Source organism: Drosophila persimilis, unplaced genomic scaffold, assembly GCF_003286085.1.
Source record: "Drosophila persimilis strain 14011-0111.01,24,50 unplaced genomic scaffold, DperRS2 tig00000191-arrow-pilon, whole genome shotgun sequence".
Classification (NCBI taxonomy): Eukaryota; Metazoa; Arthropoda; class Insecta; order Diptera; family Drosophilidae; genus Drosophila; species Drosophila persimilis.
The window spans coordinates 7,515,674-7,540,781 of record NW_020825298.1 but is presented as its reverse complement, the minus strand read 5'-3'; the positions used below and the strand labels follow the sequence as shown (position 1 = coordinate 7,540,781).

Here is a 25,108-nt window from a genome sequence, read left to right as displayed (position 1 = left end):
TTTGCTTTCAGATAGGTCCAATCTGGGATCGCAGATTTTAGCTTATATCTCCACACATCCTCCATCCTTTAATCCAGGGTTTCGGCAACATCCAATCTTCTGTTTTTTTGTTTTTCACAGCCACCACGCCCATTAGCCCTGATTCAGCGGCAACTGCGGGACAGTTGTTCGATAGCAGCAACAGCAGCGACGAGTCCTCGATGAAGAAGGCCCAAATGTCGGCCTGCCATGCCTTGGCCAAGATGAATAACAACCACAAGGATGAGACCGTAGAGGATCGGCCACAGGATGATGAGGACTCCTCGGACGATGAAATGCCATTGCAACAGCGCCAGCAGCAGCAGCAAAGACAACGCAAGCGATGCTTCAGCAAAGGAACGGGATCTGGATCGACCTCTGCCTCAGAGGAAGATGAGTCAGCGCCTCAAACCACCACCATCCTCCTCCCAGCGACAGCACCTGCCTCAGCACCTGCCCCAGTTCATCCACATCCACCGCCGATGGCCACCAAGGCGAGCAAGAAGCAGACGCCTCCATCCCTGGGAGCACTACCCATTATCACAGCTCTTGTTGGAAGCACCGCTGCCACCACAAAGAACTGCGAGATACAAATCAAAAAGGAAATAGCCTAGGGAACCCCATCCTTCCATCCTCAGAGCCCCTCCACTCCATCAAAGGATATAGCGCATAGCTTCCTCTCAAAGGATCACACACACACACAGTAAAATCTATCTTTAAGATTCCCCGCCCTTTTTTTGAGGCATAAGTTCTGCTATGGGAAAAACGAGTCCACAACCAAATTCAAGCTCAAAGCCAAGACGCACATTGCCAACCCACTTGGTGGCATCTACAGATGACATTTTGGAAAGCAGGGAAAACATTTTGGAAACTCCAACTCACTTTTCATTTGTTTCCTTTAAGTTTTGTTTAGACTATAGAGTTTTTAGCGTACGATCTTGGGATCTGTGTGGAGTGGACTCTATAGTATAAAGAGGACCTTAAGCTGCTGTTGAACGATACGCTTTTTTGAAAAATATCTGGATAGAAATACGCTGATTCACTGTACAAATGTTCCATAAATTTACACAAACGAAGGACATTCGCCACCCCCTTCAAGTGAATTATAGAATAGAGATGACAAATATGAAGTATTATGATAAAGAAGTATCAATCAGTCACTGTAAGAATTGGTAAGAATATTGTATTGCTTTGACATATGCATGACAAAATGTAACCACAGGGAATTGCTTCAGTAGGAAGCGTATCGTCTAACAGCAGTTCCAACAATTAAAACACTTTTTCGATTCTAAATGTTCAATAATTTTGTACGCTTTTACATAGCTTGATTTGATCTCAAAAAAAAAAAAAAAAAAAACAAAAAATTCATTAGGCTTCCCTCTAAAGGTATTTCGGTATTCTCTTGACTTTGCTTGCAGAAATTATGATTGAAACCAAAGCTTTAAAAACAAAAATAATTTTGTGTATATTGTTCAACAAAACGTAAAAAAAAAGTGGAGAAAAAACAAAAACCAACAAGAAATTGAGACCAATTTATGCGTGTGTTTTTTACCATATATACTTTTACTTTTTAAACTTAATTTAGGTTTTAATTTGTATAATTTCTTAAGCTCTGCAAGACATTTAAAACGAGAAAAAGAACACAAAAAGATATGATATTCAAAGCGAGGCTTCGAAGACAAAATTTAGGAAAAACAAAAACTTTTCAGACAACAAAACAAACAAAAAACAGACAGACAGAAGGCAGCTGGTTCTTATAAGTGGAATGATATACCATACTCTGGACACCATTTTTAATTAAATTTAGTTTAATCCTAACTTTAAGTTTAACAGACAGCGACAAAGAGATAGAGAGATATGGAGAGAAGAATTACACAAAAAATGAACCCACCACAAAAGAAAAAAAGTAAAAGAAATGCTAAATAATTCTTATATAATTCTTAACAAAACAAATACAAAAAAAAATCATATTTTATAAATACGAAACTATGAAGTTATGCCGCGTTAAACTTTATACCATACAAAATATGAATAATTATCTACTTATGATATCTGATAATGATAGATCGGATCAGATGAGATGAGAGACGAGAAGTGCAGGATTATTCGATTCAATGGAATATACAAAACCACATACGCATACACATAAAGATTAATATTTATTGTAGCTTCTAGTTATAAATCGAAAAGTACGAGTACGAGTAGATCTTTAAACTACATATATAGTCTCTTGTTCTGTTCATCTCCGATTGTAAGCTGTAGCTTTGCTCTGTAGGCATTTAGTTTCCTAGATCGTAATACCATTTGCTAACTAGATTCTAAGGCCCTTTCTCCACTTCTATTTCTATTCGACTCTTTTTTTTTTGTATATATGATTTTCTTTCGATGAATGGATGATATGATGATGGATTTTAGTTGCCAACACAAACACTTTGTGAGAAACACATACTATAGATATGATGTACTATAGAGATATTCTTCTGGATGATGATAACCAACTGGAAAACAAACGAAACAAAACCCCAAAACCCGAACCCAAGCCAAGAGCCAAGCGAAAAAAGCGCAGAGATTTCAAAAATCTATAAACTTTTGTTATAAAAAACTAAAAAAAAAACATATTTCATAAATTATTTATGCCTGTGTGTGTTTGAACTTTCTAAAAGAAAACATTTCGTTCTATTTCTAAATTTAAAAAACATAAAACATTACAAAGAAAGCAACAACAAATATTTAACAAAACAAATGCAAACCAAAATTTGTATAGAATTTAAGCTAAAAAATTGTGTAAAATTGTATAAATTTAAACAAGAACAAAAAACGAAACATTTAACGCATAAAACTTACATTTATAAATAACGATTTAAATTGTGAGGAATTAAGCAACAAAAACGAAAAACAAAAACTGTTATGCATACTTAAAAAATAAAGAAAAAAGTTATATAAATTATATGCTACAAAACAAAAACAAAAAAAAACATCAAATTACAATTGCTATGCAAAAAATAAAATTAAAATAAAAATCGACAAAAAAATATATACAAATTATTGTAAATTATTTCTTTTCCAATTTTGTGTTTCATTTTTGCCCCAAGTAAAAAAACATTACAGAACCAGAACCAGAAACGATAATAAACAGAAACAAATTTCATAAGTTATAGAGCAGAATAGAATGGAATGGAGGATAAAATGGTTAATCAAAAGCGTCAAAACGGTTTTCAGCAAATTTCGTATTTATGGCCAAATTTTTACAAAACGATGAAAATAGTTGAGAACAAAACAAAAGATGAAATGAAATGAAGCGATGAGCAAAACCCAACAAACAGGATTTTTTGTATCATTTTTGCTAACAACCCAAAGACAAAACAAAACAAAACAAAACAAACAATCATTTTTATAATTAAATTAAATGAGTAAAATATATTGACAAATTTTACATAACCCGAGTGTTTATATACGACGACACATTATACATATATGTATTTAAAACAAAAAAACATAAAAGATAGCGCGATGCCCAACAAAAATAAAATCTTTGCCCTGCTTTATGATGAAATGACTTGATATTGTTAAAACAAAAAAGATAAAACACAAAATAATGGCATAAGTTTATATTAAAAAATGCAGCAGCAACAAATCCGCGTCTTGTCAAACACACAACATATAGTGGATATACAATGATTATTATATGTATGTCCCAAAGACGAAGATTCTGAAGAATGCAGAAATGCAGAAATAAAATGTACAAATTGTGGAGCAAATAAACGATAGAAAATGTAGTGAGAATTTTGGAGGGAAGGAAGAACAGAAGCCGCAACACGAAACAAAAAATTGCACACCACAAAAAGGCAAAATCAAGTTTAATCAAATTAAACAGTTTAAAAATAACGAAACAACATTTGACTTCAACGTTTCATATTAAGTAGTGCAGAAACAAATAAACAAAAAACACACACACACATGAACACTTTAACACACAGAAAACAAACAGATTATTACATATGTAAAGAAAACAAAAGAACATCAAATAAAAAAAGATAAATTATGCAAAATATTACTATTCCTTTGCGAATTTTATTTTCTGGCAGATGGGCAGTGCAGAAAACAATCATGGAATCCTACAAATGGTTGAAAGTCGTAGATTAGTATCGACATAGAATACATTAATTTTTCTTACAATACTATCGAAGAGTATATAGCAATGCCACTTTATGCACAAAACATGTCGAAAACGAACTATCTGGATTAGATATATCTCGGCTTCACGGCTGCCGATCGGGGCGTGGCATGTCATTTCGTAACCGGGAGAGTCCTGCCAACCGATTGGCACCAGAAAAAAGGACATCCAAGCCATCACGATTTTCGCCAAAAATCATGATGTAACCATCATTAAATTTGCCAAAAATCGGCCTCAGTTTCGTAGTCGAGATTTTGTTGCCGTTCGACAGGCTGGATCCCCACGATCCTGGGAGAGTTGGTCCTTCGCCGATCTGGCTCTAGTTAGCTGAGATATAGCCTTTCGAATATTTGGATTTTCACACCTGTCAAATACTGGTTTTTTTCTGCACGCTATATCTCGGTTTCACGGCGTCCGATCGAGGCGTGGCATGTCATTTCGTGACCGGGAGAGTCCTGCCAACCGATTGGCACCAGAAAAAAGGACATCCAAGCCATCACGATTTTCGCCAAAAATCATGATGTAACCATCATTAAATTTGCCAAAAATCGGCCTCAGTTTCGTAGTCGAGATTTTGATGCCGTTCGACAGGCTGGATCCCCACGATCCTGGGAGAGTTGGTCCTTCGCCGATCTGGCCCTATTTAGCTGAGATATAGCCTTTCGAATATTTGGATTTTCACACCTGTCAAATACTGGTTTTTTTTTCTTTAAGCTATATCTCGGTTTCACGGCGTCCGATCGAGGCGTGGCATGTCATTTCGTGACCGGGAGAGTCCTGCCAACCGATTGGCACCAGAAAAAAGGACATCCAAGCCATCACGATTTTCGCCAAAAATCATGATGTAACCATCATTAAATTTGCCAAAAATCGGCCTCAGTTTCGTAGTCGAGATTTTGATGCCGTTCGACAGGCTGGATCCCCACGATCCTGGGAGAGTTGGTCCTTCGCCGATCTGGCCCTATTTAGCTGAGATATAGCCTTTCGAATATTTGGATTTTCACACCTGTCAAATACTGGTTTTTTTTTCTTTAAGCTATATCTCGGTTTCACGGCGTCCGATCGAGGCGTGGCATGTCATTTCGTGACCGGGAGAGTCCTGCCAACCGATTGGCACCAGAAAAAAGGACATCCAAGCCATCACGATTTTCGCCAAAAATCATGATGTAACCATCATTAAATTTGCCAAAAATCGGCCTCAGTTTCGTAGTCGAGATTTTGATGCCGTTCGACAGGCTGGATCCCCACGATCCTGGGAGAGTTGGTCCTTCGCCGATCTGGCTCTAGTTAGCTGAGATATAGCCTTACGAATATTTGGATTTTCACACCAGTCAAATACTGGTTTTTTTCTGCACGCTATATCTCAGTTTCACGGCGGCCGATCGTGGCGTGGCATGTCATTTCGTGACCGGGAGAGTCCTGCCAACCGATTGGCACCAGAAAAAAGGACATCCAAGCCATCACGATTTTCGCCAAAAATCATGATGTAACCATCATTAAATTTGCCAAAAATCGGCCTCATTTTCGTAGTCGAGATTTTGATGCCGTTCGACAGGCTGGATCCCCACGATCTTGGGAGAGTTGGTCCTTCGCCGATCTGGCCCTATTTAGCTGAGATATAGCCTTACGAATATTTGGATTTTCTCACCAGTCAAATACTGGTTTTTTTTCTTTAAGCTATATCTCGGTTTCACGGCGTCCGATCGAGGCGTGGCATGTCATTTCGTGACCGGGAGAGTCCTGCCAACCGATTGGCACCAGAAAAAAGGACATCCAAGCCATCACGATTTTCGCCAAAAATCATGATGTAACCATCATTAAATTTGCCAAAAATCGGCCTCAGTTTCGTAGTCGAGATTTTGATGCCGTTCGACAGGCTGGATCCCCACGATCCTGGGAGAGTTGGTCCTTCGCCGATCTGGCTCTAGTTAGCTGAGATATAGCCTTACGAATATTTGGATTTTCACACCAGTCAAATACTGGTTTTTTTCTGCACGCTATATCTCAGTTTCACGGCGGCCGATCGTGGCGTGGCATGTCATTTCGTGACCGGGAGAGTCCTGCCAACCGATTGGCACCAGAAAAAAGGACATCCAAGCCATCACGATTTTCGCCAAAAATCATGATGGTTACATCATTAAATTTGCCAAAAATCGGCCTCATTTTCGTAGTCGAGATTTTGATGCCGTTCGACAGGCTGGATCCCCACGATCCTGGGAGAGTTGGTCCTTCGCCGATCTGGCCCTATTTAGCTGAGATATAGCCTTTCGAATATTTGGATTTTCACACCAGTCAAATACTGGTTTTTTTTTCTTTAAGCTATATCTCGGTTTCACGGGGGCCGATCGTGGCGTGGCATGTCATTTCGTGACCGGGAGAGTCCTGCCAACCGATTGGCACCAGAAAAAAGGACATCCAAGCCATCACGATTTTCGCCAAAAATCATGATGTAACCATCATTAAATTTGCCAAAAATCGGCCTCATTTTCATAGTCGAGATTTTGATGCCGTTCGACAGGCTGGATCCCCACGATCCTGGGAGAGTTGGTCCTTCGCCGATCTGGCTCTAGTTAGCTGAGATATAGCCTTACGAATATTTGGATTTTCACACCAGTCAAATACTGGTTTTTTTCTGCACGCTATATCTCAGTTTCACGGCGGCCGATCGTGGCGTGGCATGTCATTTCGTGACCGGGAGAGTCCTGCCAACCGATTGGCACCAGAAAAAAGGACATCCAAGCCATCACGATTTTCGCCAAAAATCATGATGTAACCATCATTAAATTTGCCAAAAATCGGCCTCAGTTTCGTAGTCGAGATTTTGATGCCGTTCGACAGGCTGGATCCCCACGATCCTGGGAGAGTTGGTCCTTCGCCGATCTGGCTCTAGTTAGCTGAGATATAGCCTTACGAATATTTGGATTTTCACACCAGTCAAATACTGGTTTTTTTCTGCACGCTATATCTCAGTTTCACGGCGGCCGATCGTGGCGTGGCATGTCATTTCGTGACCGGGAGAGTCCTGCCAACCGATTGGCACCAGAAAAAAGGACATCCAAGCCATCACGATTTTCGCCAAAAATCATGATGGTTACATCATTAAATTTGCCAAAAATCGGCCTCATTTTCGTAGTCGAGATTTTGATGCCGTTCGACAGGCTGGATCCCCACGATCCTGGGAGAGTTGGTCCTTCGCCGATCTGGCCCTATTTAGCTGAGATATAGCCTTGCGAATATTTAGATTTTCACATCATTAGAAAACTGGTTCTTTCTGCACGCTATATCTCGGTTCCTGTAGTTGGAAAAATATCCTTAATCCTTTGGTAAGGACTTAAAAAACCCCAGCCATTCATATTTCCCCGATTCTTTATAAGACTGATTTTTAAATAGGTTTATTCATCAAAACTTAGCTTAGTATAAATAAATTAACAATTGGAAAACATGTGTATCCACTATCTTAATGAATGTACGCATATATCCTTAAACCTAACAACAGTGAGATTTATATAGACTCTAGTAGCCCGCGTTGATCCTTCCTTGGTTACCATAGTCAAAGTCCTTGTTGTCGATGGCCAAGTCGAAGGATGACAATGGCTTGTTAGGTTCGCATACGTTTCTGTCTGGCTTGGATAGGACTATGTCTGGCGGGGGGGACCGATAAGACTCGGTTTGTGGCAAAGAGTACGGTACATCCTCTGTGAAGGAAGATATATTTTTAAATATATACACAATTATATACTAATTCACTTATGTACGTGTCTCAAAGCTGAAGCCCAGCTTTTGATTCGGCGGGGTATGAATGGTCGGTGGCTGAAATTATTTCCCGTGGACGTGAACCAACAGCTCCGCCGTTGATCACTGGTCCCTACTGCAGCGGACGGAGCCCCACATTGTCGATTCAGCGACACAGCTGAGGCATCAGTGGCTGCCACAGTCTATCCAGAGTTATTCCTGTCCACCGCATGGGGCGACCTGCTAAAATGAAAGAAAGAGTTAAGTAAAGTAAAGGAATAATAGACGGCCGTCGTAAAAAGTGGTAAATAGTTTATGTACAGCTACATCTGGCGCGATGCACCCGATCGTGGATGCGGTATCGATCCGGCAACACAACACTTAAAGTTGGAAAATCACCAGAGCAGCGCTGGATACGGAGCCGAAGGTTCGTTTGCGACATATTCTGTGTATAAACTGGCACAACTATAAAATGTATGGTTAGGACTGTATTCATATCTTACGCTCAAAAAACGCACTCGTAGATCGGAGATGAAATCGGCGATAATCGATGTATGGATTTAATCCTTAATGGAGTCTTTATCAAATTCTCAGCCTTAAAGTATGCCATAGTACTTAAAGAAATCTAAGCCCAAAAGATACTTCATAAATTTTCATCAAAATTTAAATGTTAGTGGCGCTGAAATTGTCCAGCGTCAGTTTCTGGTATTACTCTTTCCCCTTTGCTTCAGTCACTTGCCAATAGAGGGCCTATATACATATGGAAGTGACCCTACCTAATAAAGATTTACCATGAAAAGTTAAGTTTTAAAAATCTTAAACAAATCAATATTCCAAGAAATCATTAGGAGATCTATCAGAAATAGTAGGTTCGATTCTGGAGTTTTTCGCTGTTCCATAATAAAAATAACAATACACAAAAAAATTGTGATGTTTTCTCATAAGTCGAAAGGAGGGTAAGAGAATAGCATAACAAAACAGATTCAATTCCGTTTACCTGCTCAGGTGATGAAGGAGGGTTCGATCGACAGGTTGCTCTTTCGCTGGATTCCATCTCTTTTACAACGCCAGTGCGAGAACAACGCGAAGCGCTCAAATCAGTGGCGATTCTCTATGGAATGTGATAAAAAAGTGTTTAAATAATTAATGTTAATATCAAAATAACACTGAAGTGGTTTTATAAAACTTAAATAAACCCTACAAATGTAAAGACCAATAGTTTTCTCGACTCTTGTTCTTCGTAGAGCAATTTTGGCTTTGTTTAGAAAGAATTTTCAGGCAGTAACCGGTTCTGAGGCTCTCTTGTTGGCCAACAATACAACATAAAGAGTCTTGAAGAGAGTCTGAAAGCGTGGAATAGCAACGCAAGTGAAAACATAAACAAATAATTGGCAAAAAACAAACAAAAAATCCGAAAGGGGAAATGGGAACACGTGATTAAACATTGTTGGATTAGAATTCACTGAGAAAATATATTTTCAAAGACAATTATGAGCCTGCCACAGCTAATTGACGACTTGCAGCGCCTCTCGGAGGACCAGGATAGCGCCGATCTGGTTTTCATTTGCGGTCGAGATGAGCGCATCTATGCCCACAGGCTGATGCTGATGGCCCGGTGAGTGGTTGACGATTTGATGATTACCTTTTGAGGCACTTTACAAGGTGCGTGCTGGCATGCAACGTGTTGTGGGAAGGGGAAAAAGGGGTATTCCATCAGGCAATTAATTGACTTTTTGCGATTTTCATTCATTGATTGCAGTTGCAAGAGCTTCAAGACGGCCAAGCGCGGCGAGGTGTGCCGCATTCCCGGTTGCACCGTGTCGCCAGCTGCTCCTGGCGCCTCCACGCCCACAACTATTCGTCTGCCACACGTTAATCCCGACTTATTCCGGCAGTTTATCCTGTATGTCTACACAGCGAAGGTAATAGCAGATACATTATAGCACTATAATCTCAAGTATAGACGTATATCTCCTATCCAGTTGGTTCTCCAAGATTCGCAGGTCTTTCAAATGATGATGATGGCCCAAGACATGGGCGTCGTAGAGCTGCGCACCGCTTGCGAGGATCATGTAATATCCACACTCTCGGTGGACAACGCCTGCACCTTCTTGACCGCAGCAATGGATATTCACGAAAAAGCAGGTAAACAAGCGCAATCATTACTTCATAGAATTTCAAGAATCCCGCGGAATTCAGTGAAAAGTTACCAATAACAGCACAAAACGTGCACTTTAAGCGCCAACGTCTATCTGTCGCACGTTGTGCCATCAAATCACGTAACACACATGTAATGCATGTTTTTTGTTTATTGCATTAAAACGTGAATGTTACAACTAATCAATAGGTAGCTGACGTAATAGTCCCGATCGGCTACAAATGCAGGCTACACTGTTTGTCTAGTATTTCTGTTGCTCGCGCTGTAATCTCTGGCCGTACGCACGCGAGATGAGGTTCCACGAGTCCATAAACCGGTCCATGCACATGGATATGCATTTCTAATTAAATAAAGTTGGGGAACAACCACAATTAAAGTTCACATTCCTATGCATAATTTATGAAAGTCTTGCCTGTTCAGAGGAATCCAACGAGGAGCCGGGCTTGCCGACACACTTCTTGAAGCACTTTTGCGTCATTTGCGTGAGCAACTCCTGGGCATTAGCTACGGCAATCTGTTGTTTCACCTGATCCATGATCTCGCCCTTGTTTACATTAGCCATAGCCATTTTTTAAAATTTAAGATTTATAAAATAAGTTGAACTTGTCTGGTTGCTTATTGTGACGGGGATTGTCGATATGTCTCTGAATTTTGTATGTCTGTAAGCCTGCTGTGTTTCGCAGAATTAGGTGCTGTTAGGCGCAAATTTTCCACTTCTCAGTGCAATAACATAACATTACAGCCGTAAGCGTGCTGTTAGGCGCAAATTTTCCACTTCTCAGTGCAGTATATTATGGTATATTTTTAACATAAGGCGGTATATCTTGGTATATTTCTGAGGGTCGGACGGTATATTTTAACGATAAAACCACGGCCACACTGCTGAACAAGACGCCGGCAAAAAAGCGAAAATTTTTCCATTTTAATTAAAAAACGCTTTAAAGTCGCCAAAATGTCCTTCAAAAGCAATCCCAAGGTGCAGAAGGTGATGGTGCAGCCCATCAACCTGATCTTCCGTTACCTGCAGAACCGCTCGCGCGTGCAAGTCTGGTTGTACGAAAACATTTCGCTGCGCATCGAGGGCCACATTGTGGGCTTCGACGAGTACATGAACCTGGTGCTGGACGACGCCGAAGAGGTGTACGTTAAGACGCGCCAGCGCAAGAGTCTGGGCCGCATCATGCTGAAGGGGGACAATATCACGCTGATACAGAACGTCAGTCCGTCCAAGGATTAGTGGCGGTGGATGGCACCCGGCCACGCGTCCACCTATGTACTTTCCCGCTAGGATGCACGTCGTAAATATAAGCTAATTATACCTGTAAAGCCGAAACCTCAAAACGAATGAAAACTAAATAAATGGAGAACTTTCTGTAAACTTGAGACTTTTCAATTGGAGCAGAGCTGCCTCCAGGTAAAGGGCTTTAACTTGATTTTGGAGTAATCTTTTGTTGGTTTTCTTGCAGGTGCCAAGTGTGCGGCATCTTTTATGGAGCGGTGCATCATCTACATAGGGGAGAATGCCGGGGAGTGCGTCAAGACAAATGCTTTCCTAACGCTCACCAAGGACGCCATCATCAAAATCATCTCCTCCGACTATGTATGGCATCAAATATAAACATATACATTATCAATAAAATAACCTTTCCTTGCTTAGTTCTGCTTGGAGGAGGAGGAAGTTTGGCGCTGCGTTTTGGCCTGGGCCAAGTACCAGGCTGGCGTTACCCAACCCACCGCCCATTGGACTGAGGAGGAGCGTGCACGTGTCTGCCAGCACTTGAGTGGGGTTATGGGTCATGTGCGTCTGCTGCTGATAGACAGCCAAGTCTTTGCCGAGGAAGTAGAGCCCACCGGCGCCGTGCCCATGGAACTGTCCCTAGAACGCTATCGCTATGCCGCCCTGCATGCCAACAAAATGATGGAGAACGACAAGCGGCTGCAGCCCCGCCTCACTGTTGCCGTCAACATGTTCCCCGGTTCGCAAATCCTGCGCAACGACAAACTGCCGCTGCAGGGCATCCTCAATGGATGGTATGGGGTGCCCAAACAATCCTGGCGTCTGGTCTATCGTGCCTCCTCCCACGGCTATGACTCCAGTGCCTTTCATCGGTACTGCGACGGAGTCGCCCCCTGCATGGTCATTGGTTTAGGGTCACATGGAGAGATTAGCGGCGGCTTCACCGACGTCGCCTGGGCCAAAACAAGTCGCAAGGGTGGCTATGTGCACTCGGAGCGGGCCTTTCTCTTTCTGCTGAATCCTTCGAATGGCGAACAGCCGACGAAATTTGATATTTTGAAGAAACCCTATGCCATCTGCTATCATCCCGAGTGAGTGGATCGAAACACTCTAAAACACACACATTCTAATATTATAATGTGTTTTTGTTTCAGTTGTGGACCCATTTTTGGAGCTGGTGCCGATCTGCTCATCTCCAGCAACTGCAATGCCAACATGGACTCGTACTCAAATCTTCCGCATTCCTACGACGGCCCCAGTGCCGCCCACCTCACTCTCTTCGGGGACTACAACTTCACCATCAGCGACTACGAGGTGTACACCTTGGCCTCGCCAGGAAGTGGTCCAAGCAGCGGACCCAGCCACAGTCACAGCCAGAGCCAGAACATGTCGAGCAATGGCCAGGCACCAGGTGTGCCCTCAAAGGCAAAGTACGATAGATACTAGGTAGGGAACGAAAGCACACACACAAAACTTGTAGTTGCATCAGCTATGCTGGCAATAAAACCTATTTCCTCGAACACACTTAAACGAACATTGTAATCCCAGATCCGCCACACGGCTTCAGCTCCAGCTACAGCTAATGGCATTAGGTGTGAGGTGAGGTGTTGTCGGGTTCATGACTCTGCCCAAGGTAAAAAACCAGAAATCGAAAGGTAATTAATGAATTGTTATATAAAGAAAATTATTGTCTTTTTTTGGCGGCAAGAACCAAATTAATTAACTCGTTTTGCGACTTGTATGTAAAGCCAGAGTGCGGATCGGATCGAACTCGAAACTATAGTTTCCTTTCAACTCTCTATAGTGCTCCGAGTACTTTATATTGTTACAGATATATGTGTATGTGTACCGCATGTTGAATGCCATTTGCACTTGAACCTGGTCCCGGGGTTGGGGTCCATTCCACACCACACCTCTCGAACGGTGCCAGCAGCCGCCAACCGCCAGACAATTGACAAAGGAAAACGAATGCGTAAAAGGCGATTTCTGTTGGCTATTTCTGTGTTTCAGTTTGAGTTTAGTTTTCAGCTATAACAATAATATTATAATGAAATCTAACGATAGACACTCTGCTGTGGACTGGGGCCTGTACATGGCGCTGTGAAGTTGCTCTCGACTGGTTCTCAACTACTTTTCAAAAATGCTTCTGATAAATTGGTCCACGCTCTAAATTGGTTCTAATTAAAGCTTTTTTATGCTGATCGAATCGATCAATTGGCTTTGGGGCCAGAGTCGCGTATTGTGGCTCCGAGGGCCCCTCCCCCACGTTTTTGTCATTCGTCTCGAGCCAAAGATTTGGAGATTTTGGGGTACGAGAGAACCCCTCCACAATGACAGCGGGCAGGCAGGCAGCAACAAACACTTGATGTTTGTGTCGTTTTTTATTTTATTGTGGCTGCACAAAAGATTGGCAGTTAAAATTTTGTTAACGACTTAAGGCCAAACGCTTGAGAGCCACCATTCGATAAGGTCTACAAATTGTTTTACTTTTGACAGACGACGACAAAAGGCCCGAGGCGATCCAGTCCAGTCCAGTCCAGTCCCTGCCTCAATCCAATCCAATCCAATCCCTGGCCAGGGCGCTAGAAGGAATGTCATTTTGAGTTTCTCGATTCATTTCGATATCTTGTCAAATTATTTGATTGTCGAGTGGATATTTCGGTTCGGTTTCGGAGCCATGGATTCGATATGCTCTGCGGCAACTAAATCCAACCAAGAAGTTTCAATGTCTGTGTCGCATGAAAAAGGGAAAGGCAGAAAATAAATAAAACTAATGCTTAAAGTTGTTGGTGGTGGTGGCTGTTGGTTGGTCGGATCGGGTCGGAGCAGAGTGTAAACTTGTTCTGGTCTTATGAAATCGGTTCATATTGCATATGCAACATGCGAGTGGAGTGTCTAGGGACGGGCAGGAAGTACAAGTCGGGTCTAAATGAATCATTGGCTTCCTCTAAGCACTCTCATTGGGGAAATATTTGTTGATCTCCGAGGAAACCAAGTTGGTTAAACATTCCTTTAACATTGAATATCATTGAATACCATAAATATCATCTATATAGGCTTAAGTCTTCAATCTATTTGGAACCGATTCAGATTTAATTCTTGGCAACTTGCAATTCTATGCAAAAGAAATAAGAGTATTCCCCTATGAATCTGTAGAGCATAGCTCTGCTCTTTTTTCAGTAGAGAGTTAGGAGAATAATAGGATATGGTAGGAATAGTATGAATAATTCAGTTCAATTTTCAAGCCACAACTCATTTCCATCCCTGGCTCTTATGAAAATGTGGCATATTTGTTTTGGGCTTGGTCAGCAACAGCCAGCCCCCATAGAACAAAGGCCTGCCTGCTATTAGCCATGGCCATGGTTATGGCTCTTGGCCAACACTCAAGCGGTGGCAGCTGGCCAAACCCAACCCCCAACCAAGTGTTACACTTGAAGTGTATCGTAACTTATTTGCATGTAAGAATGCGAACAAAAAGGAAAAGTACCACAATCGCCGCCACGACGATTGGCCCTGAAATGAGAGCAGCTTTTAAAATCATCACTGGACAGAAATGTATTCATACTGGTACTCGTAGGAGTACTGTAGGATTTCCTATTTCTCACCCTTTAATGGGAGATTTTAGTTTTTGTACTCTTTTCAGCAAAAATTTACCATCTGAATACTCAGAGAGTACTCAGAATAATGAAATTCTGAACTGATTCGACACAGACTACGGAGACATCCTTTTTTGTATGAGTGGACATACACAGTAACACAAATATTTTTAGGCAGAATGCGAAGCAAAGAACTAGTCAATTTGTGTGGTACTTTTTCGTTCTCTCTACCAGAAAATCAAGTAGAGAGTGAGCGAGAAAATACCGAATCGATTCGAATCTGACTCGGTAAAAATTACGGGATTCGCTTCATTCGGTCCGTTTTGGGCAAGCGGACCGAACGAGGCGAATCCCACCGAATCGTTTCGGTTGCCAGCTCATTCAGGGCTTTAGTATGTATTATTCTTCCTTAAGAATATTGGACCCAAAATATATCACAAATTAACATCTTTCCTCCAAAGTTTTCAACGAATAAACAATAGATTGGCCTTAAAATAGAGCCCTCGCAAGAACATAGTATTCATGAGTATGTATATCCTACCTTTTCAGATAATTCCCATTACGAATAGTTGCACAAATGATTCATTAGACAACAGGAGACTACACCACTTAAGGGCGGGCGTATTTCCCAGACACATTCATGAGAAAGATAAGATCCGAGACCACCTGTCAGAGGCTGCTGCAGCATCCGTTTCCGCCATTGGACAGTCGGCTGTCGACTATCGAGGCGGGGAGATCCAGTTAAGAGGTGCTAATATGCAAAGTGGAGCCCCAATGAGCCCCAAGAGCTGACGTAGTCATAGACGCGTCTACGTCTACGCCCTCGTTCAATCAGCTTCCCCTCCCAATCCATCCATCAGTTATTCATTCATAGCCGCCGCATCATCGCCCCTTCAATATACGCCTGGCTCATCGCCCCATCATGCACTCGGCATTACAAGCGACATACCTGATAATTCCTACCCATCCCCCAACCCTGTAACAACTAACCAAACATTCAGTTGACTAAGAGAGAACAACAGACTGGACTTGGAGCAGAGAGAGAGAGAGCGACGTGGACTCTCTTAAGCTTATGGTACCCACAATCATGTGTGTAACGACGGGCGCTCTACGAGCTCTCGATGCTCTTCACACAACCAGTTTTGAAAGCCCCCCACTTTAAAAATACTTTTGCTTTTCATTGCCTTCGAAAAAAAAATAAAAACAGCGCAGACATTCATTTGGTTACTGTGATTAATATGCGTTTTTCGGAAACGATACGGAATGTATAACAATCAGTCGCCACGAAACGAGACTTCCCATCCAGGCATCCCATCCAGACATTGACCTAGGTCACAAATTCAGATCTTACAAGCATTCTTATTAGTGGGATGCCTCAGGGAGAGCTCCTCCAACCATCACCGAACGAAGCAAAGTTATGTTTTTAAGCTTTTAGTTTAAGTCAAACCCCGATACAAATAACGATTGAGTTTCGTAGTCAAGTCCATAAATATTTCAAATTTGATATTCTAAAACCGTTCTAATGGTTCCAAAAACCTCTTAAATCGTATAATCTCAGCCAGAACACTAAACAAATCAACCGCAAATATTTTGAATGTTCGATTTTATCTCAGAAATCATTGAAAAATATATAATAACTGATTTGTGTTCTTAGTTCTGCTCGATTGAATGTGTAATTAAGATAATTTGTTATGCTAAAAGTGCAAAAGACTACCAATTTCATAGACTTCACTCTAAGATGATTTTGACCAACCCAAAATAATAAAAAAAACTACGAGAAATAAGTGTAAATTGATTGCGCAAAGAAATCCATCTGGGGATCAACAAATCGACGAATCAATGTACAATAAGTAGAAGTATATCCCCCAAAGGGCATTCACAGTTCGTTTATATGTGGCTGCATTATTTTCCGGTTTTTGTTTTATTTTTCGTAGCAACAACACGAGAGTGTTTTGCTGAGCAGAGTGTGTGCACGGGGCTCTGGCTCTGGCACTGGCACTGGCACTCGCAAAAGCCTCTCACTCTTTCAAGAGTCTCGAGCCCCGTAACAGAGAAGCAACTGTTTTAAGTCTTTTCTTGAGATTTCGATTTCGATTTCGATTTGAGTCTGGCGTTGGGGCTGGTGCTGAAACATTTTTCCTCCCATTAAGTTAAGTTTTTTAAGGCGCGCGGCGAGAACGGCTCAGTCTCGATTGTCAGCTTGTCGTGAATGGTTTTTTTAGCACCAGATCCGCGGCGTACGAGTGCGAGTACGAGTACCGATCGATCCGTTGATCTTCCGACCACGTAGTCCGAGCCAAAGTCGAAAGCTAAAGCCAAAGCTAAAGCTAAAGCTGTGGCTGAAGCGTCGCTTAAGTTATTAAAACAACAACTTTGCACATCTATATATCTATAGTATATATACTACATAACTCGCTACTTTGTGTGCGTGTGTATCTGTGTGAGCAGCAGCAGCAGCAGTGGGGAGCAGACCGTGTGGAGCGCTGACGGATTTGTTATTTTTTGCATAAATCAGTTTCGAGAGCGGGCGCGCGCGTACTTCGAGTTTGGGTTTCGGTTTCGGATCCAATCCGATCATCGCTGTTCTGTTCTAGAATCTAGATGATGCCGCATACACCGCAGCCGGCGGCAGGCGTGAGGCAGCTTCAGTTCGTTGCCTGAGTCTTTCGTATCGCGGAAATCAAAATCCAAATCGATCTATAAATAAAGCCAATCGATGGCTCTGACCAACTTCTCACTGCCTTTCGGTGCCCTTGGCCAGCCCTGGGGCGTCACCCTGGCCCCTCTGCATCCCATTCATCAGCTGGCCAGCAACACCAACAATCTGCTGTACTCGCCAGCCGATCATCAGCAGCAGCATCCCCCGCAGCAGCAGAGCCCCACAGATCCCGAATTCTTTAAGAACAATCCCTATGCCCCACCACAGCAGGTGCCCCAGCCACAGGGCGGAGTCGGGGGCGGAGGCTATCAATACCAGAGCAGACGCAAGCAGAACAATGCCTATCTGCCACCCACGGGACCGAGTGCGGCACACAACTCTGTCTACCACATCCAGCAACAGCAGCAGCAGACACAACAGCAGCAGCAGGAAGCCAACAACAACGAGAATAGCGTCTCCTACCAGAGCTCCTCCTCCAGGTCGAACAGCGCCGGCCAAAGCACCATTCAGCTGACGCAGACCCACCATTCGACTGGCAGAGGCCCTGGCGAGGGCTCGTACAGCCGCTTTCCGGGCCAGCAGAAGCAGTTCTTCAATGCCCATGGCAGTGCCAGTGCCACATTCAGCAAGAACAGCGGCAGCTTCAGTATTACCAGCTACGGGAGCAGGCAGCAGCCGCAGCCGCAACCCCAGCCCCAGCCCCAGGCGCCACTGCCACAGCCACAGCCGCTCCCAGCACCTCCCCCGCCCGCTCCCCAGACGCAGCAGCAGCCACGGCCCAGACAGTCGAAGCCCGAGGCTCAGCCCGCCTCCACCTACGGCGTGGCACCACCCGAAAATTATCCGGAAAGAGCTCCCGGCTTTACGAGGGTCCAAGCGGGGCAGGGCTCCCGCACTCAGGTTCATGCCGTTCTCGACTACGATGTGGAGGAGGGCGATGAGGAGGATGAGGATGAAGACGACGACGGACAGTACTACGAGGGGCAGGGGCAGGAAAGAGGTGAGTGCGACGAGATCTAATTAATACTCAAATTTAAGGGAAAATCTAGAATCTAGGGAATGTTTCAAGAATATTCTTTATATCATCCAGGACTCAAATTTCTCGTTTAGCTTTAGAAAGTAAATAGTTCTCATAGCTTATAGCTGTAGAAATACTTGATGATTCAGCTGAAGACATGCCCCAGGTTGCACTTCATAAAAAAAACATACAATTTAGTTTAGAACCCATGGATTTTCTATGCACAGCTTATGAATCCCTAAAAGTTCTTCATTAAAGACGAAGCCTTGGAAATAGAATTTATTATTCTAAGCTGAAAAACCCTATAGAATTTCCTAAGGTGATATTTTAGTCTTAGCTGTGAAAGTGAAATAAGAGCTCTCACAGACTGCAAAAGAAGATGATCTATGGATCTTAAGTGAAGATTTGAAGTGGGGATCTTGAAGGGAAGTGCGTATCAAGGGTTTTCAAGAGCCTACACATAATTATACCACAAACAAGAGCACTTTCAGGTGGCTCTTTCTTCATAGGTAACACGTATATTTATATATATATATATATATGTTCTTCAAATCCCAAGATCTATGTACTTCCTCATTCGATCGCAAGGAATCCCCAAAGTGTTGCTCATATCGTTCTCTCGAGTACCGACATTCCATATCGAGCATTTCCTGATTGGATTCAGATGATTCCGAGATTATAATCTGAACAAATGCTACTTGTACCGAGTATTTATTGTATAATTTTAATGGAGCATGTACGATCGTAGAGATCGTAGAGAGGAGTAGAGATCCGATAAGCGGAGAGGAGTCCCACGTCTGCACACGATTCAGAGACGGACTGACGGAAAGTCATGTTAATTTTTCAAATACCTCGTACTGGTAGTTGTTGTTGTTGTTGTTTGCCTGCTACTTGTGTATCTTTCCAATTGGGAGCAACTTCTGCACATCTGTAAGAGAGGAGAAACACAACAACTGAAGCAACAACTAAGGCAGCAGCAGCAGCTACGAAACAAGGGGTAAACAAGCGACAAGGTCAAAGGTCTACAAACCGATCGGCAAGGTCACTTTCAAGACAGTAATGGCCAGTGTTTGACTTTTATAACCGCATTTCTGACTAACACGCATCACGATTTATGCCAGGCCTGCGATTGGGATTGGGATTGGGTTTGGGCTTGGGTGTATCTATGAGTGTATCTACTATACATATATATCCATCCATCCAACCATCCATCTAACTGTCTTTCTGTCTGTGAAGTACACTCTGCCCTTGTTGTCCTCACACAAAAAAAAACTGTCAGCGCCTTACTTTTAAAGATGTTTCACTTTTGTGGCGCCTCTTTGTTGTATCCAAAAAACCATCTCCACCTCTGCCTCGTTGAGGCATTAGCCAGCAAGCAACCTGCCTGCCTGCCTGCCAGAGACCTCAAGTACTCAACTCGGTTACGGGGGCTATTATGCAAGAAGCTCATGAACCAGCTCTCCATACGAGAAGAGAAGAGACGTGTGCACACGCAAGATACAAGATACAATATTCATATACAAGTTTCGGTTTGGCTCTGGCTTTGGCTTTTCGTGGGGTTTTGTCTTTCGAGTGTACTACTCGCAACATACTTTGTTTTGTGAGACACAAGAGATGCATCTGAATGATATGGTGGTTCTATTTCATCACCAGAATCCCCAGAATCTAGGGCAATCCATTAAAAAGTGGATTATGCTGCCAAAGTGCAAAGTGCAATCTCTTTTCTTCAAGCAACTCCTTCTTCAACTCGTTTTGCATCCTGTGTAAAAAGGGAAAGTTTGTTTTGTATGCCCCAGATCCGGATCTGGGTTTGGGTTTGGGTTTGGGGGCATTACAAATGCCAGACAGACATGAAATTTATACTCGTAAACTCGTACATGCATGTGTCAACTGCAACTGCAACTGCAGCAGTCGTCCCATTTATATGCAGACTGCAGACTGCAGACATTGCAGCATTGCACTTGCAACTCCAACAACATCTTTTATTCGGGGTTTAACCAAAAGCGATCACTGATTAATGCAGTGACAACGACACTGTCTCTGTCCACTGTCCCTGTCCCTGTCCTTGCCATGAATCATTCGAAAATTCAAAAAACCAATTGCCATTTACATTCCATTCACAGAAAAAACGAATAACAATCAGATGCCCACTGTGACACCCATCCAGGGTCCGATCTTTCTGAAGAACGGCACGGTGCCGGTGGTGCCGCTGTTCTCCTATCCAAAGCTCAACAATGGATCGTTCCTACAGATTCCGGTAAGTACTCTTTGGGGTCTCTTGGTAGTTGTTTTTTTGGGGCAGGCAGCCAGGCACGCGCTCACTTTAATTCCATCTCAGGTTCTGATTCGATTTGACTCGATATCGATCGAGTTTGCTTATTTTGCGGAAATAACTTTGACGATTTTGTGTTTTAACTTTTTTTATTTTATTTGTTGTTGTTTTTTTTTGCGTGCACGAAGGTCGTGCGAGTTCGTTTCATTAAGAGGTGTGATGATGTTGATGACGACGCCGACGACGACGACGAATAAAGAGCGAATGTAGAGAGAGAGAGAGAAACCACCTCCTCCGTTCTGCCACGATCTTGGGTCTTGGGTCTTGGCGACTCGGATCTCGGGTCTCAGATATCCCCGGTCAAGCCAAAATATAAAATTCGTTTTATTTTTTATGTTTATGACTTACTTGAGTCATTTTCACACCCCGGCCATAATTTTTGTTATGGTCTCCTCCACCAATCTAAAAAATCTCCAGTACCCAACAATTTCCTTCCTTCCCGCAATTAATTAAACTTTTATTTAAAATATTTTGTATATACATATATTCCAAACATTTAGATCTGGTGGACGGCCTTGTCTGTAGCTCTGGGTCTGGATGTGAGGGGTGATGTGATCAAGGGAGTGCCATGCATCAAGCGATATCATCAGCTGTTCTGCCCCACAGCCGGCAACAGCTATCCCATGTGAGTATACACTAGACATACAACACCATTCCATTGTTCTATTTCTATTTAGTTATAGGATATCTATAGTAGGAAATTCCAATTCCAAAACGGATACGGAATGTACGTCATGGGGTTTTCCCCGCCTCCGAAATAACCACAGATATTTGTACATTCCCCTGATTGGTGTGGCCTCAAGGATGTTTGCTTTTCTGTGGTTTTTCTTTGGTTTAGTCTCTTCTCAAAGAACACTGACCTGATTTAAATTTCTTAGTCAGTGACTGGCTACGTGACTTAGCGGCTCTCATTAGCATGGGCACGCAAAACCAACTAATGCGGTTTCATGTCCAAATCTGAAGCTAATGAACCTCTAAAATGGAACCTCTCTATCCATTCAAGATAAAATATTGATCCTCCAAGGCAGGGTTCGCATTTTTGCACATCTTTGTAGTGCGTTTGTGTGCTTATGGAGCAGGCAAAACGGATAAATGTATTGATGCCATTCACTGTTATAAACGTGTACATGCGCGACAGCGCAGCAGCAGCGCACTTTCATATGCACATAAGAATTAACTTTTCAATCCAACCATTTGATTCCAATCTCTTTAAAAACATAAGACATTGATACTGATACCTTCACTAATCCTTCTTGAATCCACTCCCTTTCCAGCGACAAGATCGAACGTTTCATAGATGACAACAAGGCACTGATGCGTCGAATGTATGGAGACTTTGAGATGAATATGGAAGGACCTGCAGGAGGAGGAAGTGGCGCAGGAGGAGGAGGACGCAACCAGCAGGCAAAGGTGCGGAAAAGGCGATTCATAGACGAACCGGATATATTCATTCCACCCGGTGCCTATGCGGCCAATGCCGGGGAGGCCGTAGAGGCGGGCGACAGCTATTTTGGAGAACTACGCAAGAAGCGTCAAGCGGCAGCCGGTGGCAGTCGCAACAGAGGAGGAGCAGGAGGAGGCGGCAGCAGTGGTGGTGGTGGTTCTGCTGCTGGAAGCAATGCCAACAGGACACCTGGTGGGAATGGGGGCGGCCAGGCGAATTCGGGTACGGGCAGACTCGATGCCTGCGAATCGAAGATCGAGATCGTGACACCCTATTGGGCATCGAACTCTGCGGGCAAGATCAGGGCCATTGTCAATACCCAGCACTTTGAGCAGGCCATCCACCAGGAGGTGTGTAGGTGAGTTGAAGCATACACATTTACCAAATATATGACTCTAACTATCCGTATCCCATAATCACAAATAGCAATACTCAAACACCGCGCTGCGAGGGAGAATGTGGATGCGAGCAAAAGTACAAATGGCATCGTCTGCTCGCCTACGATCCCGACAACGATTGCAAGGGTATCTTTATGGATTGGTTCCTGTTTCCTTCGTGCTGTGTCTGTAGATGTAATCCTTAGATTCCTCCCTCCCGAGTCCCATGTCTGAGCAAATTATAGAATGAAAATGAGTATAATCGTAGGTAGAATGCCACTGAATGTATTTTAGTTGTTGTTAAGTAGATCTTATATGTACGATATATCCACTATTTGGTAGCTCTCTAGTTAAGCATCGATTCTATGTAGTTAAGGTTTTATACGAGCCATATATTTACCCCTAACCTGTATCCTGTATCCTATATCCTCCCCTCCATTTACTCGTAAACACACATTCGATATAACTCAAACTCCATTTGTTGTTGTACTGTAATCGTAATTGTAATCGTAAAATGAATCAAGCGAATAAAGTCTATTATATACAAATATCAATAAGAATTTCCGAGTTTACGAACTCTACCACACAACTGTACGAACCAGTATAAGTATAAGAGTTTAATTAGCATATGAGTGAGATTTCCAAACTAATCTTTTTGAAGGTTTCTTGTGAGATTTCTCTGATTTGATTTTGCTTAAGTTTTATAGTTTTATAGCAAGATCTTTGGAATGATCCAAACGTGAATAAGTAGATGTGAAAAAAGAATATAGCTACTATTGTAATAGCGTCCTGGAAACAGGTCTGCAATGCCTACTATATATTTATGTTGACTTTGAAAGGCGTAGGATGATTTCAAACGTAGATATACCTTCATGAAGTTACTAGTTACAAAAAGCATTCAGAAGTGTGGAATACACTCTAATACCAAACAGAATTACTTCTGAATTTGAAATTCTTTTTACTTCGCAAAAGATTCATCTCTGGAATGGGACGAACACCCCATTTATGTATATTAATTAGCCATATCGCTTTGACTCCATATTTTCAACATTAATTGATTCCTAAAATATGAGCATGCTAAAGATCAGGCTACTCGTAGGAGTAAACCAGTTTAATTCAATTACCTTACTCCAAAAGCTTAGTTCAGAACTATTTAAATCAGAAATCCATTGATTTATAGCAATACTGAAGGGGAATTCACATATATTATATGTTTTAAAAGTGAAGCAGAATGATCAGCATGAAACAAAAAATCGTTGTTTTCTGGTATATAAGCCAAGCATTAGACTGCTGCAAAAGAAACGATTTTGTTAATATTTAAAGCAAATAATTCAAGTTCAAGAGAAAAAGAAAAAAAAACCAAAAAAAAAAGGAAAAAAAAGTTAATTCTGCATCGGCCGGGAATCGAACCCGGGCCGCCCGCGTGGCAGGCGAGCATTCTACCACTGAACCACCGATGCTTGATAACTGAAGAGCTCAGATTTGCATCTCGAAGCTCCAGTCGGCGTAAGCTAAAATCTATGTCATGGAAAAGCTTTCAAAGCCACTTTTCAATAACATATAAAAGACGCGAGTTCGAACCCCACTCCACACAGCTTTACTTTCGTTTCTTTTTCTCCTTTTTGGAATTGTAATTGTTTTTTATTTCCTTTTTTTGGGGGGTTTTTCATATTTTTCTGACGAAACGCATTGGGCATGAACAATTCCGGGTTGTTCCATAAAGCGTTTATGCGACTGTATGCCTTGGCCCATAAATAAGCCAAGGAGCAATATGTGGGGGGAGTGAGTGTGGTGTGTGATATTCCTATTCCTCATAGCCAGGCGGCCATAAAAACCCTTGCACACACACTGCTTCCCGATGCCCGTCACGTATTCAATCACAGCCAATGGCTACACAAAACTGCGCTATATCAAAAATTTCGGTCTATCGCTCCGTGCGTGGTATACAAATGGTACGATTTTACAGACACCGACAACCCGCACATCTTCAACACCAGTTCCCAGTTTCAGTTTCAATCCCAGAGCAGATGTGCGGGGGCTGGGCTGAACTCACAGTTAAACGGACCAGCACCAGGCTATGGGCACTATTGACGCGACCGCAATGTCAACAATTGCAGCCATGACGACGACGAGGACGAAGGAACAACAGATTTAAGCACTCCGAGAGTTAACCATGGAAGTTGGCCAAGCGAAAACATTCCGCCAGAATGCTGGTTGTGTTAGAGGATAATGGTTGTTGGGCTGGACTGGAGGTTGGTTTGCTTTTGCTGTATTGAGTGTTGGGCGGTATTATGATGATGAAGTCGCCGCCCACCACCCAGCCAGGCAGCAGGACAATAGAAATGCGAGGACACTGGAGCAGC

The 25,108-nt window shown here is 42.7% G+C and overlaps 5 protein-coding genes, 1 long non-coding RNA gene and 1 other non-coding gene across 9 annotated transcripts in view; 4 read left to right on the top strand and 3 right to left on the bottom strand.

Moving 5' to 3' along the window:
• Positions 1 to 704, top strand: part of LOC6589429 (putative mediator of RNA polymerase II transcription subunit 12) — a 111,196-nt gene extending 110,492 nt beyond the window's left edge. For both annotated transcript variants that reach the window (XM_026988547.1, XM_002014970.2), the window contains exon 4: positions 121 to 704. In XM_026988547.1, coding sequence (XP_026844348.1) covers positions 121 to 632 — 512 coding nt within the window. In that variant the 3' untranslated portion in view covers positions 633 to 704. The remainder of the gene's footprint in view (positions 1 to 120) is intronic.
• A 6,864-nt stretch (positions 705 to 7,568) lies between these two features.
• Positions 7,569 to 8,105, bottom strand: LOC113565801. Its single transcript, XR_003408801.1, has 2 exons — positions 7,948 to 8,105; positions 7,569 to 7,887 (listed from the first exon to the last, which is right to left on the bottom strand). It is a non-coding gene; the product is annotated as an uncharacterized LOC113565801 (long non-coding RNA).
• Positions 8,106 to 8,868: 763 nt separating this feature from the next.
• On the top strand, positions 8,869 to 12,849 carry LOC6589430 (BTB/POZ domain-containing protein 9). 2 transcript variants are annotated; one of them, XM_026988397.1, is made up of 6 exons: positions 8,869 to 9,539; positions 9,684 to 9,846; positions 9,928 to 10,069; positions 11,549 to 11,682; positions 11,740 to 12,410; positions 12,474 to 12,849. In XM_026988397.1, exons 1-6 carry the CDS (start codon positions 9,415 to 9,417, stop codon positions 12,763 to 12,765), a joined length of 1,527 nt encoding a protein of 508 aa, XP_026844198.1. In that variant the 5' UTR covers positions 8,869 to 9,414; the 3' UTR covers positions 12,766 to 12,849. The 2 variants fall into 2 exon arrangements, with proteins under 2 accessions (XP_026844198.1, XP_002015007.1); XM_002014971.2 differs by having other exon boundaries at positions 8,870 to 9,539; positions 9,907 to 10,069.
• LOC6589431 (mitochondrial import inner membrane translocase subunit Tim13) lies at positions 10,214 to 10,691 on the bottom strand. Its single transcript, XM_002014972.2, has 2 exons — positions 10,495 to 10,691; positions 10,214 to 10,422 (listed from the first exon to the last, which is right to left on the bottom strand). Exons 1-2 carry the CDS (start codon positions 10,648 to 10,650, stop codon positions 10,324 to 10,326), a joined length of 255 nt encoding a protein of 84 aa, XP_002015008.2. The 5' UTR covers positions 10,651 to 10,691; the 3' UTR covers positions 10,214 to 10,323.
• LOC113565670 (probable small nuclear ribonucleoprotein E) lies at positions 10,990 to 11,460 on the top strand. The gene has a single exon (XM_026988398.1). It carries the CDS (start codon positions 11,035 to 11,037, stop codon positions 11,317 to 11,319), a length of 285 nt encoding a protein of 94 aa, XP_026844199.1. The 5' UTR covers positions 10,990 to 11,034; the 3' UTR covers positions 11,320 to 11,460.
• Positions 12,850 to 17,126: 4,277 nt separating the features above from the next.
• LOC6589184 (protein spaetzle 3) lies at positions 17,127 to 23,295 on the top strand. Its single transcript, XM_026988426.1, has 5 exons — positions 17,127 to 18,574; positions 20,716 to 20,849; positions 21,425 to 21,549; positions 22,199 to 22,726; positions 22,795 to 23,295. Exons 1-5 carry the CDS (start codon positions 17,632 to 17,634, stop codon positions 22,949 to 22,951), a joined length of 1,887 nt encoding a protein of 628 aa, XP_026844227.1. The 5' UTR covers positions 17,127 to 17,631; the 3' UTR covers positions 22,952 to 23,295.
• Positions 23,296 to 24,134: 839 nt separating this feature from the next.
• On the bottom strand, positions 24,135 to 24,205 carry Trnag-gcc. Its single transcript has one exon. It is a non-coding gene; the product is annotated as a tRNA-Gly (tRNA).
• Positions 24,206 to 25,108: the final 903 nt, after the last annotated feature.

What these genes read in the sequence shown, in the direction of transcription:
- LOC6589430 (XM_002014971.2), top strand. Translation starts at nt 9,415, where the DNA reads ATGAGCCTGCCACAGCTAATTGACGACTTGCAGCGCCTCTCGGAGGAC. An exon ending in TGTATGTCTACACAGCGAAG is followed by an intron (nt 9,847 to 9,906) that starts GTAATAGCAGAT and finishes TCTCCTATCCAG; the next exon opens with TTGGTTCTCCAAGATTCGCA. An exon ending in GCCATCTGCTATCATCCCGA is followed by an intron (nt 12,411 to 12,473) that starts GTGAGTGGATCG and finishes TTTTTGTTTCAG; the next exon opens with TTGTGGACCCATTTTTGGAG.
- LOC6589431 (XM_002014972.2), bottom strand. Translation starts at nt 10,650, where the DNA reads ATGGCTATGGCTAATGTAAACAAGGGCGAGATCATGGATCAGGTGAAA. An exon ending in CGTTGGATTCCTCTGAACAG is followed by an intron (nt 10,423 to 10,494) that starts GCAAGACTTTCA and finishes TTATTTAATTAG; the next exon opens with AAATGCATATCCATGTGCAT.
- LOC113565670 (XM_026988398.1), top strand. Translation starts at nt 11,035, where the DNA reads ATGTCCTTCAAAAGCAATCCCAAGGTGCAGAAGGTGATGGTGCAGCCC.
- LOC6589184 (XM_026988426.1), top strand. Translation starts at nt 17,632, where the DNA reads ATGGCTCTGACCAACTTCTCACTGCCTTTCGGTGCCCTTGGCCAGCCC. An exon ending in GGGGCAGGGGCAGGAAAGAG is followed by an intron (nt 18,575 to 20,715) that starts GTGAGTGCGACG and finishes TTCCATTCACAG; the next exon opens with AAAAAACGAATAACAATCAG. An exon ending in GCCGGCAACAGCTATCCCAT is followed by an intron (nt 21,550 to 22,198) that starts GTGAGTATACAC and finishes CTCCCTTTCCAG; the next exon opens with CGACAAGATCGAACGTTTCA.